Here is a 27,090-nt window from a genome sequence, read left to right as displayed (position 1 = left end):
TTTTCGGGCAAGTGCTCTACCGACTGAGCTACCCAAGCACGACTCACACCCCGTCTTCATGGCTACACTTCATACAAATACTTCCAGAAACAACTTCCTGACAAATCTATACTCGACGTTATCAAATTTCTCTTCTTCAGAAACGCTTTCCTTGCCATTGCCAGTCTACATTTTATGTCCTCTCTACTTCGACCATCATCAGTTATTTTGCTCCCCAAATAGCAAAACTCCTTTAGTACTTTAACCGTAGTTTAACGAATTCCTTTAGCACCAAGTGGATGACCTCACACTTTTCGTTATTTAGGGTCAATTGCCACTTTTCTCACCATTCAGATATCTTTTCTAAATCGTTTTGCAGTTTGTTTTGATTTTCTGGATGATTTCATTAATCGATAAATGACAGCGCCATGTGCAAACAACGTAAGACGGCTGCTCAGATTGTCTCCCAAATCGTTTATATACATAAGGAACAGCAGAAGGCCTATAACAGTACCTTGAGGAACGCCAGAAATCACTTCTGTTTTAGTCGATGAACTAGGAACTGTGACCTCTCTGACAGGAAATTCCAAATCCAGTCACATAACTGAGACGATATTCCCTGAGCACGCAATTTCACTATGAGTCGCTTGTGAGGTACAGTGTCAAAAGCCTTCCGGATATCCAGAAATACGGAATCAATCTGAAATCCCTTGTCAATAGCAGTCAACACTTCATGTGAATAAAGAGCTAGTTGTTATTTCATATAGTTCAATATGGTTCAAATGGCTCTGAGCACTATGGGACGTAACTTCTGAGGTCATCAGTCGCCTAGAACTTAGAACTAATTAAACCTAACTAACCTAAGGACATCACACACATCCATGCCCGAGGCAGGATTCGAACCTGCGACCGTAGCGGTCGCTCGGTTCCAGACTGTAGCGTCTAGAACCGCACGGCCACTGCGGCCGGCCTATGGTTCAATAGCTGCGCGATGTGTTCCTGCCATAATTACAGCCCACACCGGACCTCTGACAGTAGCTCCACCTTCATTATGAACACCCAGTATAGACTTCTAATGACCCGTTCGAATGCAGGGTATGGACCCAGATGAAGGCAGCTGACCTGGACTCGCGCTCTTGGAGGATGGGCCGTGTCTCTTTCCTGCCGGGCGCTCCTTCTGGCTCTCCAGCTCGGCGTTGTCATCCGTGATGATGATGTTGACGGACTCCGGCTCCTCGGTCGTGGTCGTGGGCGTCGACGTCGTCTTCGTCACCGCCCCCGCGCCACTGTTGGTGACGTCACCTCCCCCAGGCTCGTCAGACGTGCTGGTGGGTCGTGATGTGGGCGTGGACAGGGACCTCGTGGTCGTGTCCGGTCTCTGGTCGTGACCGCCCGCGGCGTTGGAGGCCGCCGACGCCGTCGCCGTGGCTGTGGTCGTGGTGGTGGTGACTGGCGTCTCTGGCGAAGGCTGCGGCTCGACCGGGTCGTGCGGGCACTCCTGCCCGCACTCGCAGACCTCGGAGAAGTTGGACCCCATCTGGACTCCACCTACAACCGTCGAAAAATTCATACAACTTTTGTACACCGTGACTGGTGAGGATAAAAAATAATGGACATGCCACGATATGAAGATGAAACTGCTGTGGTCACAAAGCAGAATGACGAAATACGATCTAGAAAGGGCCGTAGCACAGTGGAAAGTACTTTCGGCGACCAATATCGTACGAGAATAATCAACAGAAAGACTAAAGTGATGGTATGCAGCACTGAACAAGAATGTGAACAACTAAGAATGAGGTTCGGAAGAGAAGAGTGAGAAGTGATAGCGGAATGTGATGTCGTTCAAAGAACGATGTACCGTGACAAAGATGGTTCCTCATTGGGAAGACGACATACGAGAAGGAATGACTCGTACGGAAGTATGTAATCAGTCGCTTTCCCATCACTTCATTTGCAGCATCCACCATGTCCCACATGGATATCTTGCGCAGTAAGTATGCAGTGGTAACGCGTGGTTATAATTAACCTTTACATATTTAACACGCCATAACACAGAAACTAATTACTGTACGAGTACCAAACTTGATAGTGTTAATGTCAAGGACATGCGGAAGAGAAATAGCGCAGAATCAATTAAATTGAAACACTTTTAATGTGCTGCTACGGTACATTATATCATTATATACCGGCAATATTGCTGCTACAAAAGGTACTCAATATGGCGCCGATCAGTGTCCAGAAGAGTCTGAAAGCACAGGACTGCATTCTGCACAGCAGAACGAAGCATGTCTGTAGGTATGCTGGCTCTCTTGACAGGCCGCACTTTAAATCAGCACTTTTTGACTGTTCCCCTGGTAAATCCTGTCCTTCAGGTAGGCCCACAGCCAGAAATCACAGGGAGTGAGATCAGGTGATAGTGCCGACCAAGCGTTTGGAAACGATCGGCTGATAATTTGATCGTTTCCAAACGTTTTTTGGAGAAGCAAATGAACTTAACGAGCGATGTGCGGTGGGGCCCCATGAAAACTGTTGAGTTCACTGCGGCTCTCTCCTGTAGGGCGCGTATGCTATACTGGCGAAGCATATCGCAGTAACGCTGGATAGTCACACTGCACGTCGTTGGTCCTTGAGCGCCAACCTGTTCAAAAAAGAATGGGTCAATGATGAACGTAGCCGTGAAGCCACTTCATATGCTGGGATGTTCACCGTACAGTGGAACTTCATGCACGTTGACTGGAGGTGAAGATCCCACACTCGGCAACTATGTGTGTTCACCTCACCCGTCAGAGAAAAATTAGCTTCGTCTGTCTATAGGATGGTTAAGGGCTAGCTCCCGTCAACTCGAATCCTTGCGAGAAAGTGGAGAGTGAAAACAAGTCATTGTGCGTCCTGTGGTGCAAGCTGCTGTACGGTAGGGATCATGTACGGATACCTTTTGAGAATGGTTAGAAGCACCTTCCATACGGGATGTTCAACTGTCGTGATACAGAATGAAATTTTCACTCAACAGCGGAGTGTGCACTGATATGAAACTTCCTGGCAGATTAAAACTGTGTGCCGGACCAAGACTCGAACTCAGGACCTTTGCCTTTCACGGGCAAGTGCTCTACCAACTGACCTACCCAAGCACGACTCACGCGCCGTCCTCACAGTTTTAATTCCGACAGCGTGAGTCATGCTTGGGTAGCTCAGTTGGTAGGGCACTTGCCCGCAAAAGACAAAGGTCCCGAGTTAACTCCACTGGCAGAATTAAAGCTGTGAGGATGGGCCGTGAGTCGTGCTTGGGTAGCTCAGTCTGTAGAACACTTGCCCACGAAAGACAAAGGTCCCGAGTTAATTCCGCTGGCGGAGTTAAAGCTGTGAGGACGGGGCGTGAGTCGTGCTTGGGTAGCTCAGTCGGTAGAACACTTGCCCACGAAAGGCAAAGGTCCCGAGTTAATTCCGCTGGTGGAGTTAAAGCTGGGAGGAGGGGACGTGAGTTGTGCTTGGGTAGCTCAGTCGGTAGAGCACTTGCCCACGAAAGGCAAAGGTCCCGAGTTAATTCCGCTGGCGGAGATAAAGCTGTGAGGACGGGGCGTGAGTCGTGCTTGGGTAGCTCAGTTGGTAGGGCACTTGCCCGCAAAAGACAAAGGTCCCGAGTTAACTCCACTGGCAGAATTAAAGCTGTGAGGATGGGCCGTGAGTCGTGCTTGGGTAGCTCAGTCGGTAGAGCACTTGCCCGCGAAAGGCAAAGGTCCCAAGTTAATTCCGCTGGCGGAGTTAAAGCTGTGAGGATGGGGCGTGAGTCGTGCTTGGGTAGCTCAGTCGGTAGAACACTTGCCCACGAAAGGCAAAGGTCCCGAGTTAGTTCCGCTGGCGGAGTTAAAGCTGTGAGGACGGGGCGTGAGTCGTGCTTGGGTAGCTCAGTTGGTAGAGCACTTGCCCACAAAAGGCAAAGGACCCAAGTTCACTGGCGGAATTTAAGCTGTGAGGATGGGGCGTGAGTCGTGCTTGGGTAGCTCAGTCTGTAGAACACTTGCCCACGAAAGACAAAGGTCCCGAGTTAATTCCGCTGGCGGAGTTAAAGCTGTGAGGACGGGGCGTGAGTCGTGCTTGGGTAGCTCAGTCGGTAGAACACTTGCCCACGAAAGGCAAAGGTCCCGAGTTAATTCCGCTGGTGGAGTTAAAGCTGGGAGGAGGGGACGTGAGTCGTGCTTGGGTAGCTCAGTCGGTAGAGCACTTGCCCACGAAAGGCAAAGGTCCCGAGTTAATTCCGCTGGCGGAGATAAAGCTGTGAGGACGGGGCGTGAGTCGTGCTTGGGTAGCTCAGTCGGTAGAACACTTGCCCACGAAAGACAAAGGTCCCGAGTTAATTCCGCTGGCGGAGTTAAAGCTGTGAGGACGGGGCCTGAGTCGTGCTTGGGTAGCTCAGTCGGTAGAGCACTTGCCCACGAAAGGCAAAGGTCCCGAGTTAATTCCGCTGGTGGAGTTAAAGCTGGGAGGAGGGGACGTGAGTCGTGCTTGGGTAGCTCAGTCGGTAGAGCACTTGCCCACGAAAGGCAAAGGTCCCGAGTTAATTCCGCTGGTGGAGTTAAAGCTGGGAGGAGGGGACGTGAGTCGTGCTTGGGTAGCTCAGTCGGTAGAGCACTTGCCCACGAAAGGCAAAGGTCCCGAGTTAATTCCGCTGGCGGAGATAAAGCTGTGAGGACGGGGCGTGAGTCGTGCTTGGGTAGCTCAGTCGGTAGAGCACTTGCCCACAAAAGGCAAAGGACCCAAGTTCACTGGCGGAATTTAAGCTGTGAGGATGGGGCGTGAGTCGTGCTTGGGTAGCTCAGTCTGTAGAACACTTGCCCACGAAAGACAAAGGTCCCGAGTTAACTCCACTGGTGGAATTAAAGCTGTGAGGATGGGGCGTGAGTCGTGCTTGTGTAGCTCAGTCGGTAGAGCACTTGCCCGCGAAAGGCAAAGGTTCTGAGTTCGAGTCTCGGTCTGGCACACCGTTTTAATCTGCCAGGATGTCGTGACACAGTACATACACTGCCATTTGATCGGGAATTGCACGCACCGTTGTCTGCCATAGCAACAGCAATTTGATCAGCCACCTGTTGTGCAACCAGTAGTCTACCTCTTAACGCAGCGACGCCCAGTTCTCCAGTTGAATTGTAATCCTTTCAGCCGGCGATACTCTCGAAGTGCATATTCAGCATTACTCTAGTTTTCATAATGGAGGTTCACCATTCACCCCACTCCTATTGTCCAAGCTCATGTTGACACGTCGACAAGTCCATTGCTGCTGGTAATGTGTGTGAGACTATGAATCACGATAGAGGGCGTGTATAGGGAGAGAGTGGCCAACTGGACGATATGGCGGCCATTTTTCTGCCAAACTGCGGGCGGGACTTTTGAATGGCCGGTAGTGGAGTACACACTTACCGAATCAAAAGCACAAGACAATATGGCGAAATCATTCGTTAAATGCCTTTGTTTATAAGAATAATATATTCATAGTAGCCTACTACGTACAGCACAGGAAAATTTGATACATTGGCTGTAAAAATTATTCGTTACTTGCATTTATCTCCTTTAAAGTTCGTTTACTAGACATATTGCAATGAAAATAACGTAAAAGAAAAATATAGCGTATAGCATTTGTTTTGTATCGGAGGTACTTAACGCTAAAGATTTAACGTACCTGTATTACGTCAAATGAATGAAAGTCGTAAGCAGTTGTTTACTTGTGACATGCAAAGAGTGTGAGACATTGTAGTACTTCTTGTCACGTTATACTGAATACCTCTCGTAGATATCAAACGAAAAAGATTACAAAAATCAGGTAATGTTAAATGTAGGCTACTGTAATAACGACCAAATAAACTACCCTATCGCTTCTACCGCACAGTAAGTAGGCCTATTAAAAACTGTCTTCAGGAGTACCTCCAATTATTTACTACGAATAATGTTTCACCAACCACGACAAAATGAAGACAGAAATCTGGGAAACTTCCTGCCCTAACAGCATTAATGAAATAGTTATAATACTACAATGAGATTATCTGGAATTACTAACAGTGGCCTAGAAATCAAATGACACTCGTGGAAATCTTCAATACAGTACTGTTAAAAAACCTTATGACACTGAAGGATTTAATTATGACGTCTGCAGCTTAGCAATATTCTTACATATTAGATACACAATCCCATTTTAATTTTATGTTTATAAGAGTAATGTGCTACAATAATTTTTCACACAGCCAATTTACAGGTCTGTTTTAAAATTTAACTATGTACATTGCAAGTTGTTTTATATGTAGTAAAAAGCAAAAACGACTTCCTTCGCATAGATGAGAGTACTTGGTTGGTTTCCACAAGGCTCCTGTTTGATTTATGTCAGCCCTGTGGACTGCGACTGCCCACTGCTCTCGTCTTTCTTCATTGCGTGGAAATGCTAACACGCAAAATCCACCTTCGCCTCTATTGGCACAACCAAATGCAGCACAACCTGGCGTCGTTTACGAACGTCTGCAGAACGAATTACAGATGTCAAAAACAATACTGTACAATTACTAACGTGTTTACTTCATCACAAAACGCTTCATTATTTCAACTCGTATACAACTAAATCGAGCATGCATGTACAAGCCATAACAAGTCTCTGAATAATTCATATACCTTTTAATCGTTTCCAAAAGTTCTTTGAACCTCAACTCAAAAGGACGGCTAACACAGGAAGCGCGAGAGACGATTGGCGCCATTTTTCTGCCAAAGCTAATCAACCAATCACGGGCAACTTCACCTATGGCCACTCTCTCTGTATACAGGCTCTCTAAATCACGATGACTGATCACGGCACCTGGTGGCCAGAGTTGGAACTAGACGGTGGCGCTATGATGCATGAAAATAGTGCACCCCATACTCTGGACATTGGTACTCGAATGGTAGTTAGTTTCCGTGTTATAACGTATTAAATGAAATGGAAATGAAGTCCCATGCTTCTTTACAGAGCGTAGGAGGTTGATGCGGGAGACCCGCACCGCAGTAATAGGCAAGGGCCTAATGGAGATGGTTTGCCGTTGCCATCCTCCGACCGTCATGGCGATGAATGTCGATGATGAAGACGACACAAAAACACCCAGTCATCTCGAGGCAGGTGAAAATCCCAGACCCCGCCGGGAATCGAACCCGGGACGCCGTGCTCGGGAAGCGAGAACGCTACCGCGAGACCACGAATGGCGGACAACGTATTAAATAGGGAAAGATTAATTATAACCACCCGGTAGATAGAATACTGTAATCGCAACCTATTTCAGTTACTTTTTGATGATATTTTTCAGTTTCGTTATATCTGAAACACCACTGTGGCAGCACATGCACTCAAGATTCCATCACTTCTAGGTTATGTTTAAAGTATCGATACTGTTGTATCACTTCGGGTCCTGTGTGTAACTCTGCCACTGATTAGTCAGTTCCCGCCCTACTCGGTTTCTCATTAGAGATCCTAGGTCAAGTACTGATAGCTATGTGGTGGGCATGCACAAGAAACGTGTATAAATCTTCCCTTCTTCTTGTCTTCTCGCCGGCCTAGTTCTGCCGTGCATACAGTCTGTTGCGTCAAAACATACGAGGTGCAGATTGATCGATGTTTAGATTTCCTCGGTTTGTCTCGTGAATTTGAAGAAAGTGACACTGATTTCTCGGAAGATAATGCAGACGAACGTGGGCGTGGCACAGATTATGCTCAAGAAGGAATTGCTGAGAGTTCAGGCATCGAATGTTCGAGCCGATTCTAGGCGCTTCAGTCCGGAAACACCCGGCTGCTGCGGTCGCAGGTTCGAATCCTGCCTCGGGCATGGATGTGTGTGATCTCCTTATGTTAGGTTTAAGTAGTTCTAAGTCTAGTGGACTGATGACCTCAGGAGTTAAATCCCATAGTGCTTGGAGCCATTTGAACCATTCGAAAGTTAGAAATGAAATACTTGCCATTTCTGTTGAAACTTCAGTTGCAAGTGCATCCAGAACAGGATTCTGACATCGATTAATTTCCAGATATATTTTGCGGTATAGTCAGAATGGGATGGTACAGATCATGACACTCCATGTTTCATAGGATTCTTCTGATCAGATTGCGTGCCTATGGTATATTGTCTCAGCTGTGCGAGTGGATTCGTGATTTCCTGTCAAAAAGGTCACAGTTCGAAGAAACTGATGGGAAGTTATCTAGTTCAACTGCAGTTGTACATGGGGTACTACAAGGAATTGTTATAGACCTTCTGCTGTTCTTAATCCGTATGAACGATTGAAGAGGCAATCTGAGCAGTTCTTTTGGGTTCTTTGCTGATGATGTAATCGGTAGATAAAAAAATAATTGAAGAATTGTTTACAAAAGACATCTATATGGTCTAAAAAGCGGAAACTTAACAGAAGCAATGAAACATATGAACTCCTCTGCATGAATAGCGAGACATTTTCTGTTGAATTTAGGACACGCGATAAATGAGATAAATTGTCGATTCAAGTAGATACCTATGTATGTGACCGCACTGCCAATTCATAAACATCCTGACGGAGGTCATTTGCAACAGTGGCCGAAGTGTCGGAGAATTCTTCTCATTTATAATGCGGTCAGATTTCCAGAAGAATTTTATTGACTGTGACTGTGACAATTAGGATTACGATCAACTTGACGTGGAGCAATCACAAATAAAATGCTGTGGGGACGTGGAACCAAAGACTGTCTTTTATTGGCAGATGAGCAGTTGTACTAAAGAGTGTGCCTTAAGTACTCTTGTCCGTCCTCTGCCGAACTATCGCTGTGCAGTATGGGATCCTAACCAGATAGGATTGACGGACGACAGCGGAAATGAATCAGAGAGATTCAGATGTTCATTTTTCCGACGTGCTGTTTTACAAGATGTTTCCGTAAGAGTGTACAAAAAATTTAACACGATGGGATAGCCAGCTTAAGGAGATAAGGAAGTAAACTTATTCACCGCTTTGTCTAGCATTACTGTTATCCAGCTTAATTACAACTAACGTGTGTACAAGCTAATACGTACTATGTTGTTTATTTACATGCACATTCGATATTTCCTGCAGGAAAAGTAGGAGGACGAGCCTGATTACTGGGAAGTCATGATGTAGTTTTGTTTACTTTCCTTGTCTATAAGGTGGCTCTGTTGTATCGTATGTACAGTATTCCATGACAAAATGTGCTATGAATCAACCATAGACCCGTTCATTACTCAGTGCTTTTCAGTGACGTACAGTGCAGCACGATCGGGCAGTACCGGTATAGTTTCGCAGAACTCACAGAATGCATCTTGTGTATGGGGAAGTAAGTTGCATTGCTCTCGCTACGGAAAGGCTGTACAGGGAATGATTTTCTAACAGGCATCATCTGTCATGACGAGTGAATATTTCTCTCGATCGACGAATGCGGGAGACTGGTTCAAACGGCTCTAAGCACTATGGGACTTAACATCTGAGGTCATCAGTCCCATAGACTTAGAACTACTCAAATGTAACTAACCTAAGGAGAGTGAATATTTCTCTCGATCGACGAATGCGGGAGACTGGTTCAAACGGCTCTATGGGACTTAACATCTGAGGTCATCAGTCCCATAGACTTAGAACTACACAAATGTAACTAACCTAAGGACGTCACACACATACCTGCGACCGTAGCAGCAGCGCGGTTCCGGCATGAAGCCGACCGGGGTGGCCGAACGGTTCTAGGCGCTACAGTCTGGAACCGCGCGACCGCTACGGTTGCAGGTTCGAATCCTGCCTCGGGCATGGATGTGTGTGACGTCCTTAGGTTAGTTAGGTTTAAGTAGTTCTAAGTTCTAGGGGACTGATGGCCTCAGAAATTTGTCCCATAGTGCTCAGAGCCATTTGAACCATTTGAACAGGCTTGAAGCGTCTAGAACCGCTCAGTCACAGCGGCCGGCGAGATTGGTTCATTGGAAAGGAGGGACCTTGCAACATGAGGACCACTCCCACATCCTATGGTGAAGAGATGGTCCTGGAAGGTGCTGCATCGGACACCACAAGAAGTACTCATCGTATTGCACGTGAAATGGGCGCTGCACGTACTAGAGTGTGGCGAGTACTCCACGAACATCAATTACACTCATATGACCCATAACGATTCCATGTAGTGCTTGTTTGAGTGACTTTGCACAAAGGATCGCATTGTGTCAGTGGTTGCTCAAACAATGGACGGATTTCCTGCAAATCGTGCTGTTTCCTTACGAGATCTCACTTGATCGTGATGGTATTTCGAACAGCAGGAATAGCCATGTGTGGGATGAGCAAAACCATCACGCTGTAGTAGTCACTCCATTAATTACGTTTTCCTGTAGATATCTGGCGGGTGACAATCTCAGTGGGCCATATCTTCTACCTCGTCGTCTGAATGCCCACCTTTAATTGAGGTTCGTGCAAAGTGTTCTGCATGAGTTGTTGGAGCACGTGGCCTTGGCTGCATGTGAGAGGATGTGGATACAACACGCGGAAGGCAAAGGTCCCGAGTTCGAGTCTCGGTCCGGCACACAGTTTTAATCTGCCAGAAAGTTTCATATCAGCGCACACTCCGAAGCAGAGTGAAAATCTCATTCTGATCTCAGTGCTGTATTTCCTGGTTGCTCGATTGAAAGGGGAGCTCCCATGCCATGGCCTGCGTGGTCATCTGACCTGAATCCCCGTGATTATTTCCTATGGGGATATCTAAAGTCACGTGTGTATGAGACCCCAGTGGATACGGAGATGGAATTAGTTGCCAGAATTGTACCTGCCTGTGATGTGATCCGAACCCTACCAGGGATATTTGTCAGGGTGCGTCAGAATCTTGTTCTCCGAAATCGTGCTTGCATTGAAGCTGATGGACGTCAGTTGCAGCACATTTTGTAAGAGTACAAATGGTACGTTCATTGTATCAATGATGGTATTGGCAGTTAACTAATATAAATACACTGAACGCCAAGGAAACGTATAGGCACGCGTTTTCAAATACAGAGATATGTAAAAGGACAGAATACGGTGCTGCGATCGGTAACGCCTATATAAGACAACAAGTGCCTGGCGCAGGTGTTACATCTGTCATTGCTGCTACAATGGCAGCTTATCAAGATTTACGTGAGTTTGAACGTGGTGTTATAGTCGGCGCGTGAACGATGGCACACAGCATCCCTTAGGTAGCGATAAAGTGGAGATTTTCCCGTGCGACCATTTCACGAGTGTACTGTGAATATTAGGAATCCGGTAAAACACCAATTAACCCATATCTCTCCGGCCGGGGAAAGATCCTGTAAGAACGGGACCAAAGACGTCTGAGGGGAATCGATCAACGGGACAGAAGGGCACCCGATCGGCAAATTGCTGCGGATTTCAATGCTGGGCCATGAACAAGTGTCAGCGTGCGAATCATTCAACGAAACATCATCGATATGGGGCCGAAGGCTCACTCGTGTACCCTTGATGACTGCACGACACAAAGCTTTACGCTTGATTTTGTATCGAGCGGATGGAGGTGTACGGGTATGGAGAAAACCTCATGAATCCATGGACCCTGCATGTCAGCAGGGGACTGTTCAAGCTGGTGGAGGCTCTGTAATGGTGTGGGACGTGTGCAGTTGGAGTGATACGGGATCCCTGATGCGTTTAGATGCGATTCAGACAGGTGACACAAACGTAAGCACCTAGTCTGATCACCTGCGTTCATTCATGTCCATTGTGCATTCCGACGGACTTGCGAAAGTCCAGTAGCACAATGCTACACCCCACACGTCCAGCACTGCTACAGAGTGGCTCCAGGAACACTGGTCTGAGTCTGAACACTCCTGCTGGCCACAAACTCCCCAGGCATGAAGATTGTTGAGCACATCTGGGATGCATTGCAACGTCGTGGTCAGAAGAGGTTTCCACTCTCTCGTATACTCTTACGGATTTATGGACAGCCTAGCGGGATTCATGGTGTCAATTGCCTCCAGCACTACTTCAGACATTAGTCGAGTCATGCCATGTCGTGTTTCGGCAGTTCTGCGTGCTCGCGGGGCTCTACACGATATTAAGCAAGTGTAGCAGTTTCTTTGGCTCTTCAGTGTAAAAAAGTACATAACAACGTGATTTTATTCCTGTTATCTCCTCAAGCTGGCTCCTCCGACCCCAGGTCCCCTTTCTCAAATTGTTCAGTGGAGCATCCACTATGTCGTGTTATATTTTTGCACGCTCTTGCGGAAACAACCTGTATAGCGGCACGGGCGGGGGTATAGGTTGAAAGTGATTCTGTGGTCCCTCTGCTAAAAACTCAAATGTGAATTTGCAGAGTAAACATGTTGGTAACACGACTGAAGAGTGCGGATACTAAGCGAGAAAGTAGACTGTGAGGGAAGCTGGATGACCACTGATCTTGTGCTAGGCAGTGCTGTATTGGTTCAGATGGCTCTCAGCACTATGGGACTCACCTTCTGAGGTCATCAGTCCCCTAGAACTTAGAACTACTTAAACCTAACTAACCTAAGGACATCACGCACATTCATGCCCGAGGCAGGATTCGAACCTGCGACCGTAGAGGTCGCGCGGTTCCAGACTGAAGCGCCTAGAACCGCTCGGTCACAACGGCCGGCTCCGATCGGTTCGTCAATAAGCAAAATTATCGGCAAACGGCGGAAGCAAAGTTGTACACCTTGTACTACAACAGTCATATCTACAAGTGTGGTAGTGTTGATTCAACATGAAGCACATACTGCTGTACATGCACTTACGTTCGTTTGTAGAATAAGGGGCAGTCAAATGAAAACCGAACACATACCATAACAGGACCATGAAATGGTTCCATTCAAACGTAATCACCATACACATTAAGACATTGTTCCTACTTTGAGGAGCTTCACAGAACACAGTCGGTTGCTGATGGATCCACAGCCATACTAACTCTTGCACTTCCTCGTCCAACTGAAACTTACGCACACGCACGTGTTTCTTCAGGTCGACGAAGATGTGAAAATCAGACCAAGAGGCCGTAGCGAAGCCTTCGTCGGATTGCAGTGAGAGGGCGAGCATTATCATCCAACAGGATGAACCCGTCCGACAGCATTCCTGGGCGTTTTGACTTTATGGGACCTGTAAAGTGTCTTCCTTGGGGTATCCACTGATTGTGGTTCGATGCTCAAGGAACTGGACAAGCAGAGGGGCCCTGCAGTCGAAGATGGAGGCCCTCATGACCTTACCAGAACTTGTGTGAAGAGCTTCGGATTTCTTTGGCGTGGGAGATGTGGGATGTTTCCGCTGTTGGCTTTCGTTCAAATGGCTCTGAGCACTATGGGACTAAATATCTGTGGTCATCAGTCCCCTAGAACTTAGAACTACTTAAACCTAACTAACCTAAGGACATCACACACATCCATGCCCGAGGCAGGATTCGAACCTGCGACCGTAGCGGTCGCGCGGTTCCAGACTGTCGCGCCTAGAACCGCTCGGCCACTCCGGCCGGCAGTGATGTATTCTCAGGACTATCCTGACAGTGCAACACAACTTCAGATCAGAACACCGTGAGCTCCAGTAATTTTTCTCGTGTATCCTAACAAACTCGAAATGCGAAAGATCAAATTAAACTGCATGTCACACACAGCACAAGGAATTTACGAGGCCGCCAATTCCCTTCTCTTAGATGCTCACTATCTAAGTGAAACGGAGCTGTCTTCGCCGAAATGAATGGTGGTCTCGGAGGGAGGCATAGGATGATTCGTGAACAGAGAGACAAGCTATGAATGTAGAAAGCGCAAAGTTACACTATGCAGAGAGCTTCACGATTTAGACCAAAAAGAGTTCTACGATAGGTCCTCAGTCATGATTGCTTCGTTATTAAGCGTTGTGTGCATGTAACACTTTACCAATTTTCCCTCCTTTCTAATAGAGTGTTACAAAGAACCCTTTTAAAGCGACAACACACGTAACTGCATGCTTGACGAGCCTGCTTGACAAGCCTGCTTGCGCAAGCATGCACAAAATCGGTTTGCTTCCATACGGCTCAAGCAAGCTTGTACAAACAGCAGTGTATTTAGTCCGGAAAATATCGATCTCAGACGGCGATGCGCAGTATTAAAGAAAGCACAAGACTCTCACACTGCACAGACTCACTCAGAATTGATGAATGCGTGGTTATACTTGGTACGCACTTTCAAGCATGCATACGCTTGAACGCTTGCACTATCATGCATAATCGAAATTCGATAAAGCATCAACCTGCTTGTGTAAGCCTGGTGCTCGAGTAAATTTATCCTACACACGCTCAAGCATGCTTGTGCAAGTACACTTGTGCAAGGATCCTGCTCAAGCGTGCTTGAACTAGTGTAGCCGCCTTTAGGGAAGTAAATGTTAGTTAAAGAGAGAGGTGTTACGCTCTACAGTAAATTAGAAAGGCTATACTTTTCATTAATGCAAGCATCATTATTATTACCAAGATTCTCTAGAAATAGTTGCACATCGAATTAAGGTAGAAACATCCAGGTTTCTCAGCCTAGGTTTCCATGTTGCAGCTTAGGACTCAAAATGATGCCGGTTTTCTGACTTGCGAAAAACGCTCGATACAGTTGCCACCTAATGAACAAAATACTACCGTAGAGATTATCAGACCAAATGTGTGACTGGATTGCAGGGTTTCTAGCAATAACAGAACACAGCCTATTATTCTCAATGGAGTGAAATCTTAGGACGTAAAAGTAACTTCGGGTGTACCGCCAAAGGAGTGTTACTGGACCATTATATACAATATTACTACTTCAGGTCGCATACAAAGTTCTATCAGTTTGTGTTCTTCAAAGAGCACAAGAGCAACTGGGAAACAAAATTGGTGAATATCAAGGTGGCTTTCGCCCCATTAGATTCTGCACAGACCGTCCTAAAATACAAAGCAATCAGATACAACCCAATAATTTGCACGTTTGTTGACTTTAAAAAGGCATACGACTCGGTTGACCGACAAGCACTTTCTGATGTCCATGAAGAACAAGAGTTAGATCCAAAAACCCTTAACCTCATCAAAGAAACATTAACTGATACTACCCCCAACGTGAAATTCGTGGGTGAAATATCCGAGCCCTTCCTGATCAAAACTGGCGTCCGACAAGTTGACGGTCTGTCTGTCTCCTCTCCTATTCAGCCTTGTGCTGGACAAGGTCATCCGCGAATGGGAAAAGGAATTGAAGAATAAAAAGTGCTTGAAACCTGTACAGATGGAGCGAGCCAATGCTGAAATAAGAATTTAATTTTAAGCTTTCGCTGACGACTTACCCCCACTAGCGGATGATAAGATAACAGCAATCAAACAGGTTGAAACCGTTAAAGAATGTACAGAGAAAGTTGGTCTGCAAATATCTTTCCTAAAGTCTGGTTCATCGCCAAAAAAGCTGACACCCAAAACTTGACTACAAAATAAGGTCATATCAATAGAGTCCCATATTTCAAATCATTAGGTGAAGTCCTTGAACCTAAGGGGCGAGAAAAAATAGCACAAAACATTCGCCTCCAAAAACTAATTAGAGCCTATGGAAGAACCTACAAGATGTACAATAAAAAATGCTTGTTCAAAATCGCTACAATGCAGTAATAAAACCTGAAGTCCTGTATGCCAGTGATGCCCTGACAATCCACATAAAAGGTGGCCTAGAAAACTTTTAAAGGAAGAACGTAAAATATCAGAAAGATACTAGGACCAAAGGAAACAGAAGAGGGCTATAGATTACAGTCTCGTCAAACAACTGGGAAATTGTCCAACCTTGCAGCAGACATTAGAAAAAGGAGATTAAAATTTATGGGCACGTCTCTAGGCCTCCCAAAACAAGACTTATGCACAAAGTTCTTAAATACATGGAAGGACTTAAAACTATACCCTGGATACAAAAGGCCAAAAAGGACCTACAAAGAGCTCAGATAAATTATTCAGATATTTTGAATAGAAAGGTATTTAAGCAGAAAGTTGACAGATGGGAAGTCAGAGAACGAAGTTCCGAAAAAGCAGGAACAAAATGGACAGAGGAAAGGGAGAGAGCCCATGCAGAAAAAATGAGATGAGAGCAGTGTGAAAAGAAGCAAAAAGAATCAAGGAGCTTTGCGCAATTCAACAGGGTCTTATTGCACATTACATATATATATATATTAGCCTACGAGATAACGTCGGCATTTTCATGAGGCATCTCGCGACTGACGCTGTTCTACACAGAAAATCGCAATGGTAGAAAGTTGTACTGAAACGCTTCGTGAAGGGAGCGGCAATTGACCCTCAACATAAACAAACGTAACGCATTGTCAGTGACGGCTGTTGTGTAAGAGCGCAGGAACACGTGAACACTTTTAACTTTTGACACCTTGTGGATTTATTGGTTATTTTCTTTGAATGCTGCTAAAAGTAATGTAAATGCGGAAATCTGAAATACACAGCACTACATCTATCACGCTATGTTACATTACTACTCATCTAGATTCCGTGAAACTTGGAATCAGGGTTGCATGCACACCTTCAGTTGTGCACATTTTACGGAGATTTTGCGCTGCGCAACTGGTGTGAGGTAATTGCCTTATGGACCAAATACATGCGGATTTTACAAGACAACGTGGACAGTTCACGGCCCATACTGCTCAACTATAAGTTTACATCAGTGCCACTAGGTGGTAGCACACTGCAGCGGACTTTTTTTCCATATTCGCTTGCCATAAATTCCACTAGACGGTAGCATATTCCTTAGATAAGCCAAATCACTCACTATAGCAAAATTAGATCGTATGTAAGTATTGTTACAGTTATACTGACAAAAAACCGTTTTTGTGGGATTCTGAATGTGATATACGATTGTCACTCCAAAAGAAATGCACACTACCTATGTAAAGATACAGTTTTCATTCTGCATGTGTGAAAGTTTTACAGTGTGTAGATACATCCTTCCCGCTTGTTTTCAAACTTAATTCAACCTGTTCCCGTGAGTGGCGCCGTCACAGCATGTCTTAGATGGCTGCTGCACTTGACGTTTGTCAGAAGCATCGTCCTGTCATAGAATTCCTGTGCTGTGAAAGCGGGACAGTGGGAAACATCCACAAGAGGTTGAAAATGGTTTATGGAGATGCTGCTGTCGATCGCAGTACAGTTAGTAGGTGGACAAGCAGGTTACGTGATGAAAGCGGGCACGGCAATACTGAGGATTGTCCTCGCAGCGGCAGGCCTCGTACTGCACACACTCCAGACAGTGTGCAGAGAGTTGACGAATTGGTGACTGCTGACAGACGCATCACAGTGAACGAACTGTCACGCTACGTTGGGATAGGGGAAGGAAGTGTTTGCAGAATACTGAAAGTGTTGGCGTTAAAAAAGGTTTGTGCCAGGTGGGTTCCCTGGATGTTGACAGTGGTCCACAAAGAAACAAGAAAACGGTATGCAGCGAACTTTTGGAACAGTACGAGAATGGTGGAGATGAATTTCTTGTAATTATTGTGACAGGTGATGAAACATGGCTCCATCAGTTTTCACCCGAGAGGAAGAGGCATCAATGGAGTGGCATCATGCAAATTCACCCAAGAAAAAAAAAATCAAAACCACACATTCTGCTGGAAAAGTTATGGTTACGGTGTTTTTCGATTCCGAAGGACTCTTGCTGGTGGACATCATGCCAAGTGGAACCACCAAAAATTCTCATGAAAATGTGACGACTCTTAAGAAACTTCAAGCTCGACTGAGTCGTGTTCGACCACATCGGCAAAAGCAGGATGTTTTGCTGTTGCACGACAATGCACGGTCAGATGTCAGTCAAAAAACCGTGGAAGCGATCACAAAACTCTGATGGACAACGCTGAAACACCCGCCTCACAGTCCTGACCTGGCTACATGTGACTATCATCTCTTTGGGAAACTGAAAGACTCTCTTCGTGGAACAAGGTTTGAAGATGATGACTCCCTTGTGCACGCTGCCAAACAGTGGCTCCAACAGGTTGGTCCAGAATTTTACTGTGCGGGTATACAGGTGCTGGTTCCAAGATGGCGTATGGCAGTTGAGAGGGAAGGAAATTATGTGGAGAAATAAAAATATTGTTGCTAAAGGATGTATCTACACACTGTAACACTTTCAAACATGTAGAATAAAAGATGGATTTTTTAAAAAATAGTGTGCATTTCTTTTGGAGTGATTCTCGTAGTATATTAAGTTTTGGATTTTATAGTACAGTAATCCATTTGAGGTGCTGAGAACCATAAAATATATAATCAAGGATCTTGAAACTTTATTATGTATTCAGACTTCTGTGGATCTTATGCTGGATCAGGTTTATCTGTGCTGTAGGCCCACATTGTATATGTGAACATTCACGAAGAGCTGTCTCACAGTTTTCTACGATATTGATTTAAATGTTGGATCGACGATGGTGTGCTTTTAGGCCTCATGGTTTGCGGCGTCTTATTTGTGTTCTACTCAAGTGACCATGTTGGTAGACAGTACTACCTGAATTGAATCATTTCCAAAGCGGCAGTTTGAGTCTGGAGTCGGTTGCTTGCTGTACAGGAATAGACTTTCGTGTGCAGCGTCAACATGAACTGTGTTGAATCTGTTTTAAGTGCTAACCGAGAAGAAAATTACCAGGAAAAGATAACGGCAGAGGAAGAAGCAACTCCCAGACCACATCTGTGGACTGAGAAAGTGATGAAATCAAATAAACATCACTACAAGCGAACATTTAACAAACAAAAGGGTATAGTAAGGGTTAAGTTGTTGCAGGGGTGCAACTTAAGAAAGTCTGATTTTCTTGACGGAACTTAATTATTTAACTAATACCTTCTCGCACATTTGTCTGAAAAAAAAAGCACTAAAATTGCCACTTACACAAAAATGCGAAATGGAGAGTAGAGAAAGCTTAAACATTACTTCATTTTTGCCCTAAACTGAATTTAACTAAGTAAAAAATAACAAAATTACACAAAAACAATGATTTCTTTTTTCAGAAAAGCTAAGCATATTATTATTATTGTTATTAATATTTTTATTATTATTATTGGCAATGGTTGTAGTTGTATAATAGGACAACTGTTGTACAGCTATTAATTTCACTCTCGTATTTTCCTCAATCTCAGAATTTGTAAACAAAATTTGTGAACATGCAGGATGAATACTCCCGAGCCGCCACTGCGTATTGCTAATACACAGACAGAAACACACGTTATTGGATGATTACACAATTGCAGAACAATCAAATGGTTCAAATGGTTCTGAGCACTATGGGACTTAACATCTATGGTTATCAGTCCCCTAGAACTTAGAACTACTTAAACCTAGCTAACCTAAGGACAGCACACAACACCCAGTCATCACGAGGCGCAGAACAATCACTGGAAGCAGTTACTTCCATAAAACTACAGGGTTTGCCGTAAGTCAATTATCAAATACGTGTTTGGTGCAAGAATATTAAACTAAAAAAAAAAAAAATACAAATTTCGTCTTCTTCCTCTTCTTCTTCTGTGGCACTACAACGCTTGATAGGCCTTCGCCTCCTCAACAGTTTTTCTGTATACATCTCTGTTCTCTGCTTTTTTCTTCCACCCTCGGTCAGCCAACACATTGTCAGTCATGTAGCTCTAGGTTGGCCCATTCTTCTGGTGGAATACAATCCACCTTTCATTATTCGTTTGGCCTTCCTGTCATCTGCCATGCTCTCCATACGGCCCAACCAGGGTGTTTTTGAGATTTAATAAATTCTACTATATCTTTCCCTAGTATAAGTTTTTGCGTTTCATGGTTATACCTTGCTCTCCAACCATTTGCCTCCATCATGGGCCTATAAAGTTTTCCTTTCAAATGCCCTTTGATTGTTCATATCTGCTTCTGTCGTCGCCTGGATTGCTTATCCATATGTAACGACCCATTGCACAAGAGAATAGTATTCTCTTAACTTGTTTGACCTTGTATTTGGAGAATTCTTGAATACCCATAAGTTTGTATAATAGACTTTGTTTCCTGCTTATATCCTTTCTCTAATACACTGCCGCAAACTGTTATCGCTGTTATAAATTATGTGTCCTTTTGGAAGTCAGATCTGGAAGTTGGAGCGATCTGGAGAGATTGAATAAGAGCTTCTGATCGTTCTTTCTACCAGCCTGTCGTCTTCTAAAGTTGTGTCCCCAGCGCAGAAGGCAGCTCGTCGGTCGTGGGATCTTCTTCGGCGGGCGCTACTACGCTGTCAGTTCGAAACTGTGACTGTGCTTTTTGCGGGATGCCACTTGCCAGGTTAGTCTCTGTATCTACAGAGGACAAGATCTACACTACTGACAATGGTGGTAGGCGGCACCTCTCAATAACGTATCCTGTTTGTTTACATGTTAAATAATCACTTTTTACACTGTCTTTTACAACACTCGACATAGCTTTCTTAATTGTATGGTAACTTTTCCATCCAACTTCCGAAATATGATACACATGACCGTCTTTCCGATATGCACTAGACGGAGTGAGTATTATATATTCACATCTAAGTAACACACGATACTGAGATACGTGACCGACCCTCCAGAACGGCTGAAACAGAGTGGCTAGCGCAGCCGATGTACTTTGTCTTCCAGATGCGCCGAAGCGACCCGAAGGTCTCCGAAGCACTTCAGCTGCAATATCGGTACTCTTATAATTCTCAAAACTAGTGAAATTTAATAAACAAAAACGATAGACTCATAGAGTAACCACGAGAGATTGTCATACTAAAAACTGGGTTAAATACAATGAAAAGTATAGAAATAATTAATAACAGAAGTTAGGCGTTTTGGCGCCAGCACCTGAATGTGGCGACCAATCAGAAGCAAGTTCAGTACAATTGGCGGACTCTCCCACGGGACTGGTACATACTGTACCATCTGTCGCTTGTACCGCACTCCACTTTTGTACCATATGGTACTTCGTGTGTATCAAGCTGCATCAAGGCGAGCTTCTAGCAAAATAAAATACTGGCGACCACAGCCAGGAATATCACACTGGTTAAGAGGACACTTCAATAATGGATGCGGCTGACAGCTTTAAAACATTTATTACAAGCCTTCAGGTCATGTGGCGTTCTTCTTACCATGGGTTTACCGTAAGTCCAAATTTTGCTGTTTCTGCTTACATTGCTTTCTACAATACTTTATTGGTGTTTACATGTCTTGCCTCAATCATCTGCATATGCAAATATCTGCCATGCCTTCGTCATTATTGTTTCTCTCTTGTCTTTCTTTGTATCAGATTATGCAGTGCGAAGTTGAACAGGACTGTAGACAGCACTGTTCCACTCCATCTGTGAAGTTAAAGCTCTTGGTCATTTTGTTTTTCATCGTTGAAAAAAACTTGAAATTTTTGGTAAGGTCTTGCGGGACCAAACTGCAGAGGTCATCGGACCCTAAGCCTGCACGCTAATTAATCTAACTAGCTTACACTATGGACAACGCACACACGCATGCTGTAGGGAGGACTCGAACCTACGACGGGCGGAGCCGCGCAGACCGTGACAAGGCGCCCAAGTCCGCGCGACTTTACTTTTGCCTTTGTGTCCTTAATTGTTAACTCAGCTAACCTTCTTAGCTTGTCACAGATGTTCAGTTACTTTGGTATTTTATATAATGCTGACCCATTAGCACTATCAAAAGCTCATTTATAATCAACAGGGAGGTAGTGAAGATCTATGTCATAAAATTTTTCCATTATTTGTCTAATAACAAACAATTGTTCAGGAGTGTCTCTATCTGGCGGAAATCAGACTGCTGTTCTCTGAGGACATTCAGAGCGTACTTATTTATCTTTTCATTCAGCACTCCGGAAAATAACTTCTAGGCTGTACTCAATAAATATTGACTTATTATCATTACAGAAATACATGTAGAGTTCAGTCAGCCTGCAAAAGATGCTCAAAGTGATTTCCACGATGTTATAAACAAACATTGCATATTTTCAACACTGATTTACAAATTTTATTCCAAATCTTCCAGGGCCGCAGGTTTTCAGTCTCTGATTGGAGGAGTTTCCTCAAATGCTCAATCTCACGAATCTTATCAGGATAACCCTGATTTTTTTACTATACCCTAGACTTCTGGGTGTGATATCTGCGGATCGTGCAGGCCCTGTATGTCAACCCATCGATCAAAGTTTTCATTTATAAAATCTCTCACTGTAAGTCCCTGGAGCTTCGGCTCCATCTTGTGACTTAATCGTCTGCGGATGTTAAAAAAGTGGACTATTCTCCATGTCTAAAAACACTTCTTGAAGCTTATCTAGGTAATTACAGATCTGAAAGTACCGTTAAAAAAGCATGTTAGCCCACAGCAGGTAATCTTCTGCCCATACATTCACGCCAGGGAAGTTTAAATCTGTCTCCATCGACACCTTAAAAGCCTGGATCATCTTTATTTTGACCTTAAAGGACAGTTGATTTATATGCTGCCAATTTCAGGTTTTTCTGAATTGTTAATAGACTTGTTCTTGCTAATCCATGCTCCTTAGACGTTTTCTTCGAGATTTAGTTGGCCACTGCATGAAACAACTTTAATATTCTCTTCTGTAGTAGCAGTCTTTCTCCTAAATGAACGATGGTGCTCCATATCTTAAATTTATGTAGCGAATACCTTGTCGAGATGAAAATTGTATGTTTAGCAAATGTTCCACAAACAAATCACAAACATCACTGTAATTATGGTCATCTTATCATTGCATTTGCAGAACAAATACATGATGTTGTTTAGTTAACTTTCCAGTCATCATTTGCTGGATAACAACAAGTAACATAACCTCAAACTGCTAGTATCAACTGATTTAGGGATACTACACATTACACAAGTTCTCGAATGACTAGCACCATGCCCTGCAAATCAAGGTCCAAGAATCAGTAATTAAAACTTAGCCATGGCTTCATCGTATCTGGGAGTACATGTACTGACAGATTTAAAGTAGAATGGCCACATAAAATTAATCACAGGTGAGGCAGATCCCCGACTGAGATTCAGTGGAAGAATCCTCAGGAAATATACAGAGTCCAGCCACATTCATTTGACCACCTGTCAGAAACCTCAATGACCACCATTTGCAGTGCAGACTTGCAGGAACAGAGTGACTGAGGGTCTCGAAGATGCCAACAGGGATATGGAGCCATGGCAACTCTAGTATCACAGCTAACTGCTATACGTTTCTCAGCTGAGGATCCATGGTGCAAACAGGCCAGTCGAGATGGTCCCACAGATTCTCGATTGGGTATAAACCTGGGGAGTTAAGTGGTCAAGGGAGTATGGCAAAGTCATCTTGGTGCCCTTTGAGCCGCACACACAAACTGTGAACTGTGGGACACATTGCATTGTCATCCTGGTAGATGCCATCATGCTGAGGAAAAAACCAGACTGCATGTTAAGGATGGGCATTAAGCACAGATACATACTTGTGTTGCTTGATTGTGCTGACCAGAAAGACGAGATCGCCAAGTGAATGCCACGAAAATCCGGCCCGGATCTTCCTGTCAATTGTTCCAAGGCCATACACACCAATGAAAATCTGTCCTATGAAGCATAAAATGCGATTCATCTGAAAAGGTCCCTCTCACCACTCAGTGGACGTCCAGCTGCGCTATTGGCACGTGAATCCCAGCTCTCATTGCCAATGAACAGCAGTAAGCATGCGTACATGAGCCAGGCACCTGCTGTAGAGGCCCATACAAGGTAACGTTCACTGAACGGCCGGTGAAAAGACACCAATGGTAGGCCCTCAGTTCACCTGCTTGATCCGTTGCTCAAGAGTTGCACGTCTGTTCGCCCTTAGGCATCTCCACAACCATCGTTCACCACTGTCATCTATGGCCCATGGTGCAGCACTGTGGCCTCGGTACGGGATTTAGATAGCACTGTTTTACCATGCACAGTGTATCTTAACCATATTAGCACATGAGCCATTTACAAACTTGGTCATTTCACAAATGCTACCACACTTGGCTCAAAGTCTGCCACTCACGGTCTAGTGGCTAGAGTTGCTGCCTCTGAATCATGGAGTCCCGGGTTCGGTTCCTGCCTGGGTTGGCGATTTTTCTCTGCCTGGAGACTGGGTGTTTGTGTTGTCCTAATCATTTCTTGATCATCATCTTCTGTGATCGTGGCTAATATGGATTCTGTAAAAACTGAACTGTGTAAAAATTGGGAGCTTGTACGGGTGCTGATGAGCATGCAGTTGAGCGCCCCACGAACCCAACATCATTACCACTTGGCCCAAATTCCTATGATCGAACCCATTTGCATGTCAGATAAATCGCTCTGTTTCTGCACTATTGCAATGACTGCACTGTTCCCCACATCCCTGACACACTTTATATAGACTACAATTGCCATCTGTGAGTCGTTATTGCAGACTGATGTCGAGCTTAGGTGGTGGTCAGATTAATGTGAATAGACTGTACAGTAGACCCACAAAGGATGCAGTCTACGAAAACCTCATTTGACTAATATTTGAATATTAGTCATTGGTCTGGGGTCCATACGAGATAGGACTGTTAGACCAAATAGAGATGATCTAATGAAGAGTGACACATTTCGTCACAGGTTGATTCAATGAGGATGAAACCATTACGAAGATGCTCAGCCAGCACAAATAGCAAAAGCTACAAGAGGGACACACTGCATCACAATGAGGTTTTGAGAGTGTACGTTTCTACACTACTGGCCATTGAAATTGCTACACGAAGAAGAATAGACAAATATATTATACAAAAACCGTCATGTGATTACATTTTCACGCAATTTGAGTGCATAGATCCTGAGAAACCAGTACCCACAACAACCACCTCTGGCCGTAATAACGGCCTTTATATGGCTGGACATTGAGTCAAACAGAGCTTGGATGGTGTGTACAGGTACAGCTGCCCATGCAGCTTCAACATGATACCACAGTTCATCAAGAGTAGTGACTGGCGTATTGTGACGAGCCAGTTGCTCGGACACCATTTACCAGACGTTTCCAATTGGTGAGAGATCTGGAGAATGTGCTGGCCAGGGCAGCAGTCGAACATTTTCTGTATCCAGAAAGACCCATACATGACCTGCAACATGCAGTCGTGCATTATCCTGCTGAAATGTAGGGTTTCGCAGGGTTCGAAGAAGGGTAGAGCAACGGGTCGTAACACATCTGAAATGTAACGTCCACTGTTTAAAGTGCCGCCAATGCCAACAAGAAGTGACCGAGACGTGTAACCAATGGCACCCCGTACCATCACGCTGGGTGATACGCCAATATGGCGATGACGAATACACGCTTCCAATGTGCGTTCACCGCGATGGCACCTAACACGGATGTGACCATCATGATGCTGTAAACAGAACCTGGATTCATCCGAAACAATGACGTTTTGCCATTCGTGCACCCAGGTTCGACGTTGAGTACACCATCGCAAGCGCTCCTGTCTGTGATGCAGCGTCAAGGGTAACCGCAGCCACGGTCTCTGATCTGATAGTCCACTGTTTAAAGTGCCGCCAATGCCAACAAGAAGTGACCGAGACGTGTAACCAATGGCACCCCGTACCATCACGCTGGGTGATACGCCAATATGGCGATGACGAATACACGCTTCCAATGTGCGTTCACCGCGATGGCACCTAACACGGATGTGACCATCATGATGCTGTAAACAGAACCTGGATTCATCCGAAACAATGACGTTTTGCCATTCGTGCACCCAGGTTCGACGTTGAGTACACCATCGCAAGCGCTCCTGTCTGTGATGCAGCGTCAAGGGTAACCGCAGCCACGGTCTCTGATCTGATAGTCCATGCTGCTGCAAACGTCGTCGAACTGTTCGTGGAGATGGTTGTTGTCTTGCAAACGTCCCCATCTGTTGACTCAGGGATTGAGACGTAGCTGCACGATCCGTTCCAGCCATGCGGATAAGATGCCTGTCATCTCAAGTGCTAGTGATACGAGGCCGTTGGGATCCAGTACGACGTTCCGTATTACCTTCCTGAACCCACCGATTCCATATTCTACTAACAGTCATTGGATCTCGACCAACGCGAGCAGCAATGTCGCGGTACGATAAACCGCAATGGTGATAGGCTACAATCCGACCTTTATCCAAGTCGGAAACGTGATGGTACTCATTTATCCTGCTTACACGAGGCATCACAACAACGTTTCACCAGGCAACGCCGGTCAACTGCTGTTTGTGTGTGAGAAATCGGTTGGAAACTTTCCTCATGTCAGCACGTTGTAGGTGTCGCCACCGGCGCCAACATTGTGTAAATGCTCTGAAAAGCTAATCATTTGCATATCACAGCATCTTCTTCCTGTCGGTTAAATTTCGCGTCTGTAGCACGTCATCTTCGTGGTGTAGCAATTCTAATGGCTAGTAGCGTAGAAGAAATTGTTTTGGCAATTTGTGGTTAGGTGTTATTGGACCAAACTGCTGGGGTCATCGGTCCCTAAGCTTACACACTACTTAATCTAACTTAAACTAACCTACGCCCGAGGGAGGACTCGAACCTCCGACCGGGGAAACCGCGCGGACCGTTACAAGACGCCATAGACCGCTCGGCTACCCCGCGCGACTTTCTAGAAGAGTCTAGTAAAATATTGCTTCCTCGTATCTATATCTCATGAGAAACCATGAAGGTTAAATTACAGAGCTTCGAGCCCCCAGGAAGACTTGCCAGTAGTCATTATTCCAAAGTGTACAGAACAGAAAAAGGGGGAGGTGATTCTGATACACAGAAACTCTCATATCAAACTGTAAGGTCGCTTGCAGAGTGTAGACGTACACGTAGCAGATCAAGGTCTGAGTTGGTTGGTAGGGGTGGTTCATAAATGGTTGATCAGTTTCGCTGTATCATCTGTGTGCTGACCTTGTTGTGAGGCGCCAAACCATGTGAGGAGGTCGTCATCGGCACCTGCAGTCAACAGAGTGGCGCTGTGGAAGAACACGTGTGCTGCCACGTGAGGGCGCTCTGCCGGGTAGACGCGCGCCAACGCCGGCCGGGATGACGTCACTGGGTAGACGCCACCAGCTGACAGCTGCACGCAGACTGCACACTGGGAGGTCACCTGCCGAGTAACAAAACAACAACCATTTGTAATGGGCTTGTAGTTGGAAAGAACACATGGGCTGCCATTTTGGGGAAGTCTG

The 27,090-nt window shown here is 45.1% G+C and overlaps 1 protein-coding gene across 1 annotated transcript in view; it reads right to left on the bottom strand.

Annotated features, from left to right (window-relative positions):
• The window catches only part of LOC124552274 (C3 and PZP-like alpha-2-macroglobulin domain-containing protein 8), an 842,473-nt gene that overhangs the window by 15,239 nt on the left and 800,144 nt on the right, over positions 1 to 27,090 (bottom strand). The window contains exons 26-27 of the mRNA XM_047126553.1: positions 26,810 to 27,008; positions 1,102 to 1,527 (exon numbers count right to left, since the gene is read on the bottom strand). Of these exons, the coding sequence (XP_046982509.1) occupies positions 1,102 to 1,527; positions 26,810 to 27,008 (625 nt within the window). The remainder of the gene's footprint in view (positions 1 to 1,101; positions 1,528 to 26,809; positions 27,009 to 27,090) is intronic.

The sequence above is a fragment of the Schistocerca americana genome, chromosome 10 (genome assembly GCF_021461395.2).
Source record: "Schistocerca americana isolate TAMUIC-IGC-003095 chromosome 10, iqSchAmer2.1, whole genome shotgun sequence".
Taxonomy (NCBI): Eukaryota; Metazoa; Arthropoda; class Insecta; order Orthoptera; family Acrididae; genus Schistocerca; species Schistocerca americana.
Note: the sequence above shows the minus strand (reverse complement) of the source record. Positions and strands in the feature narration are given on the sequence as shown.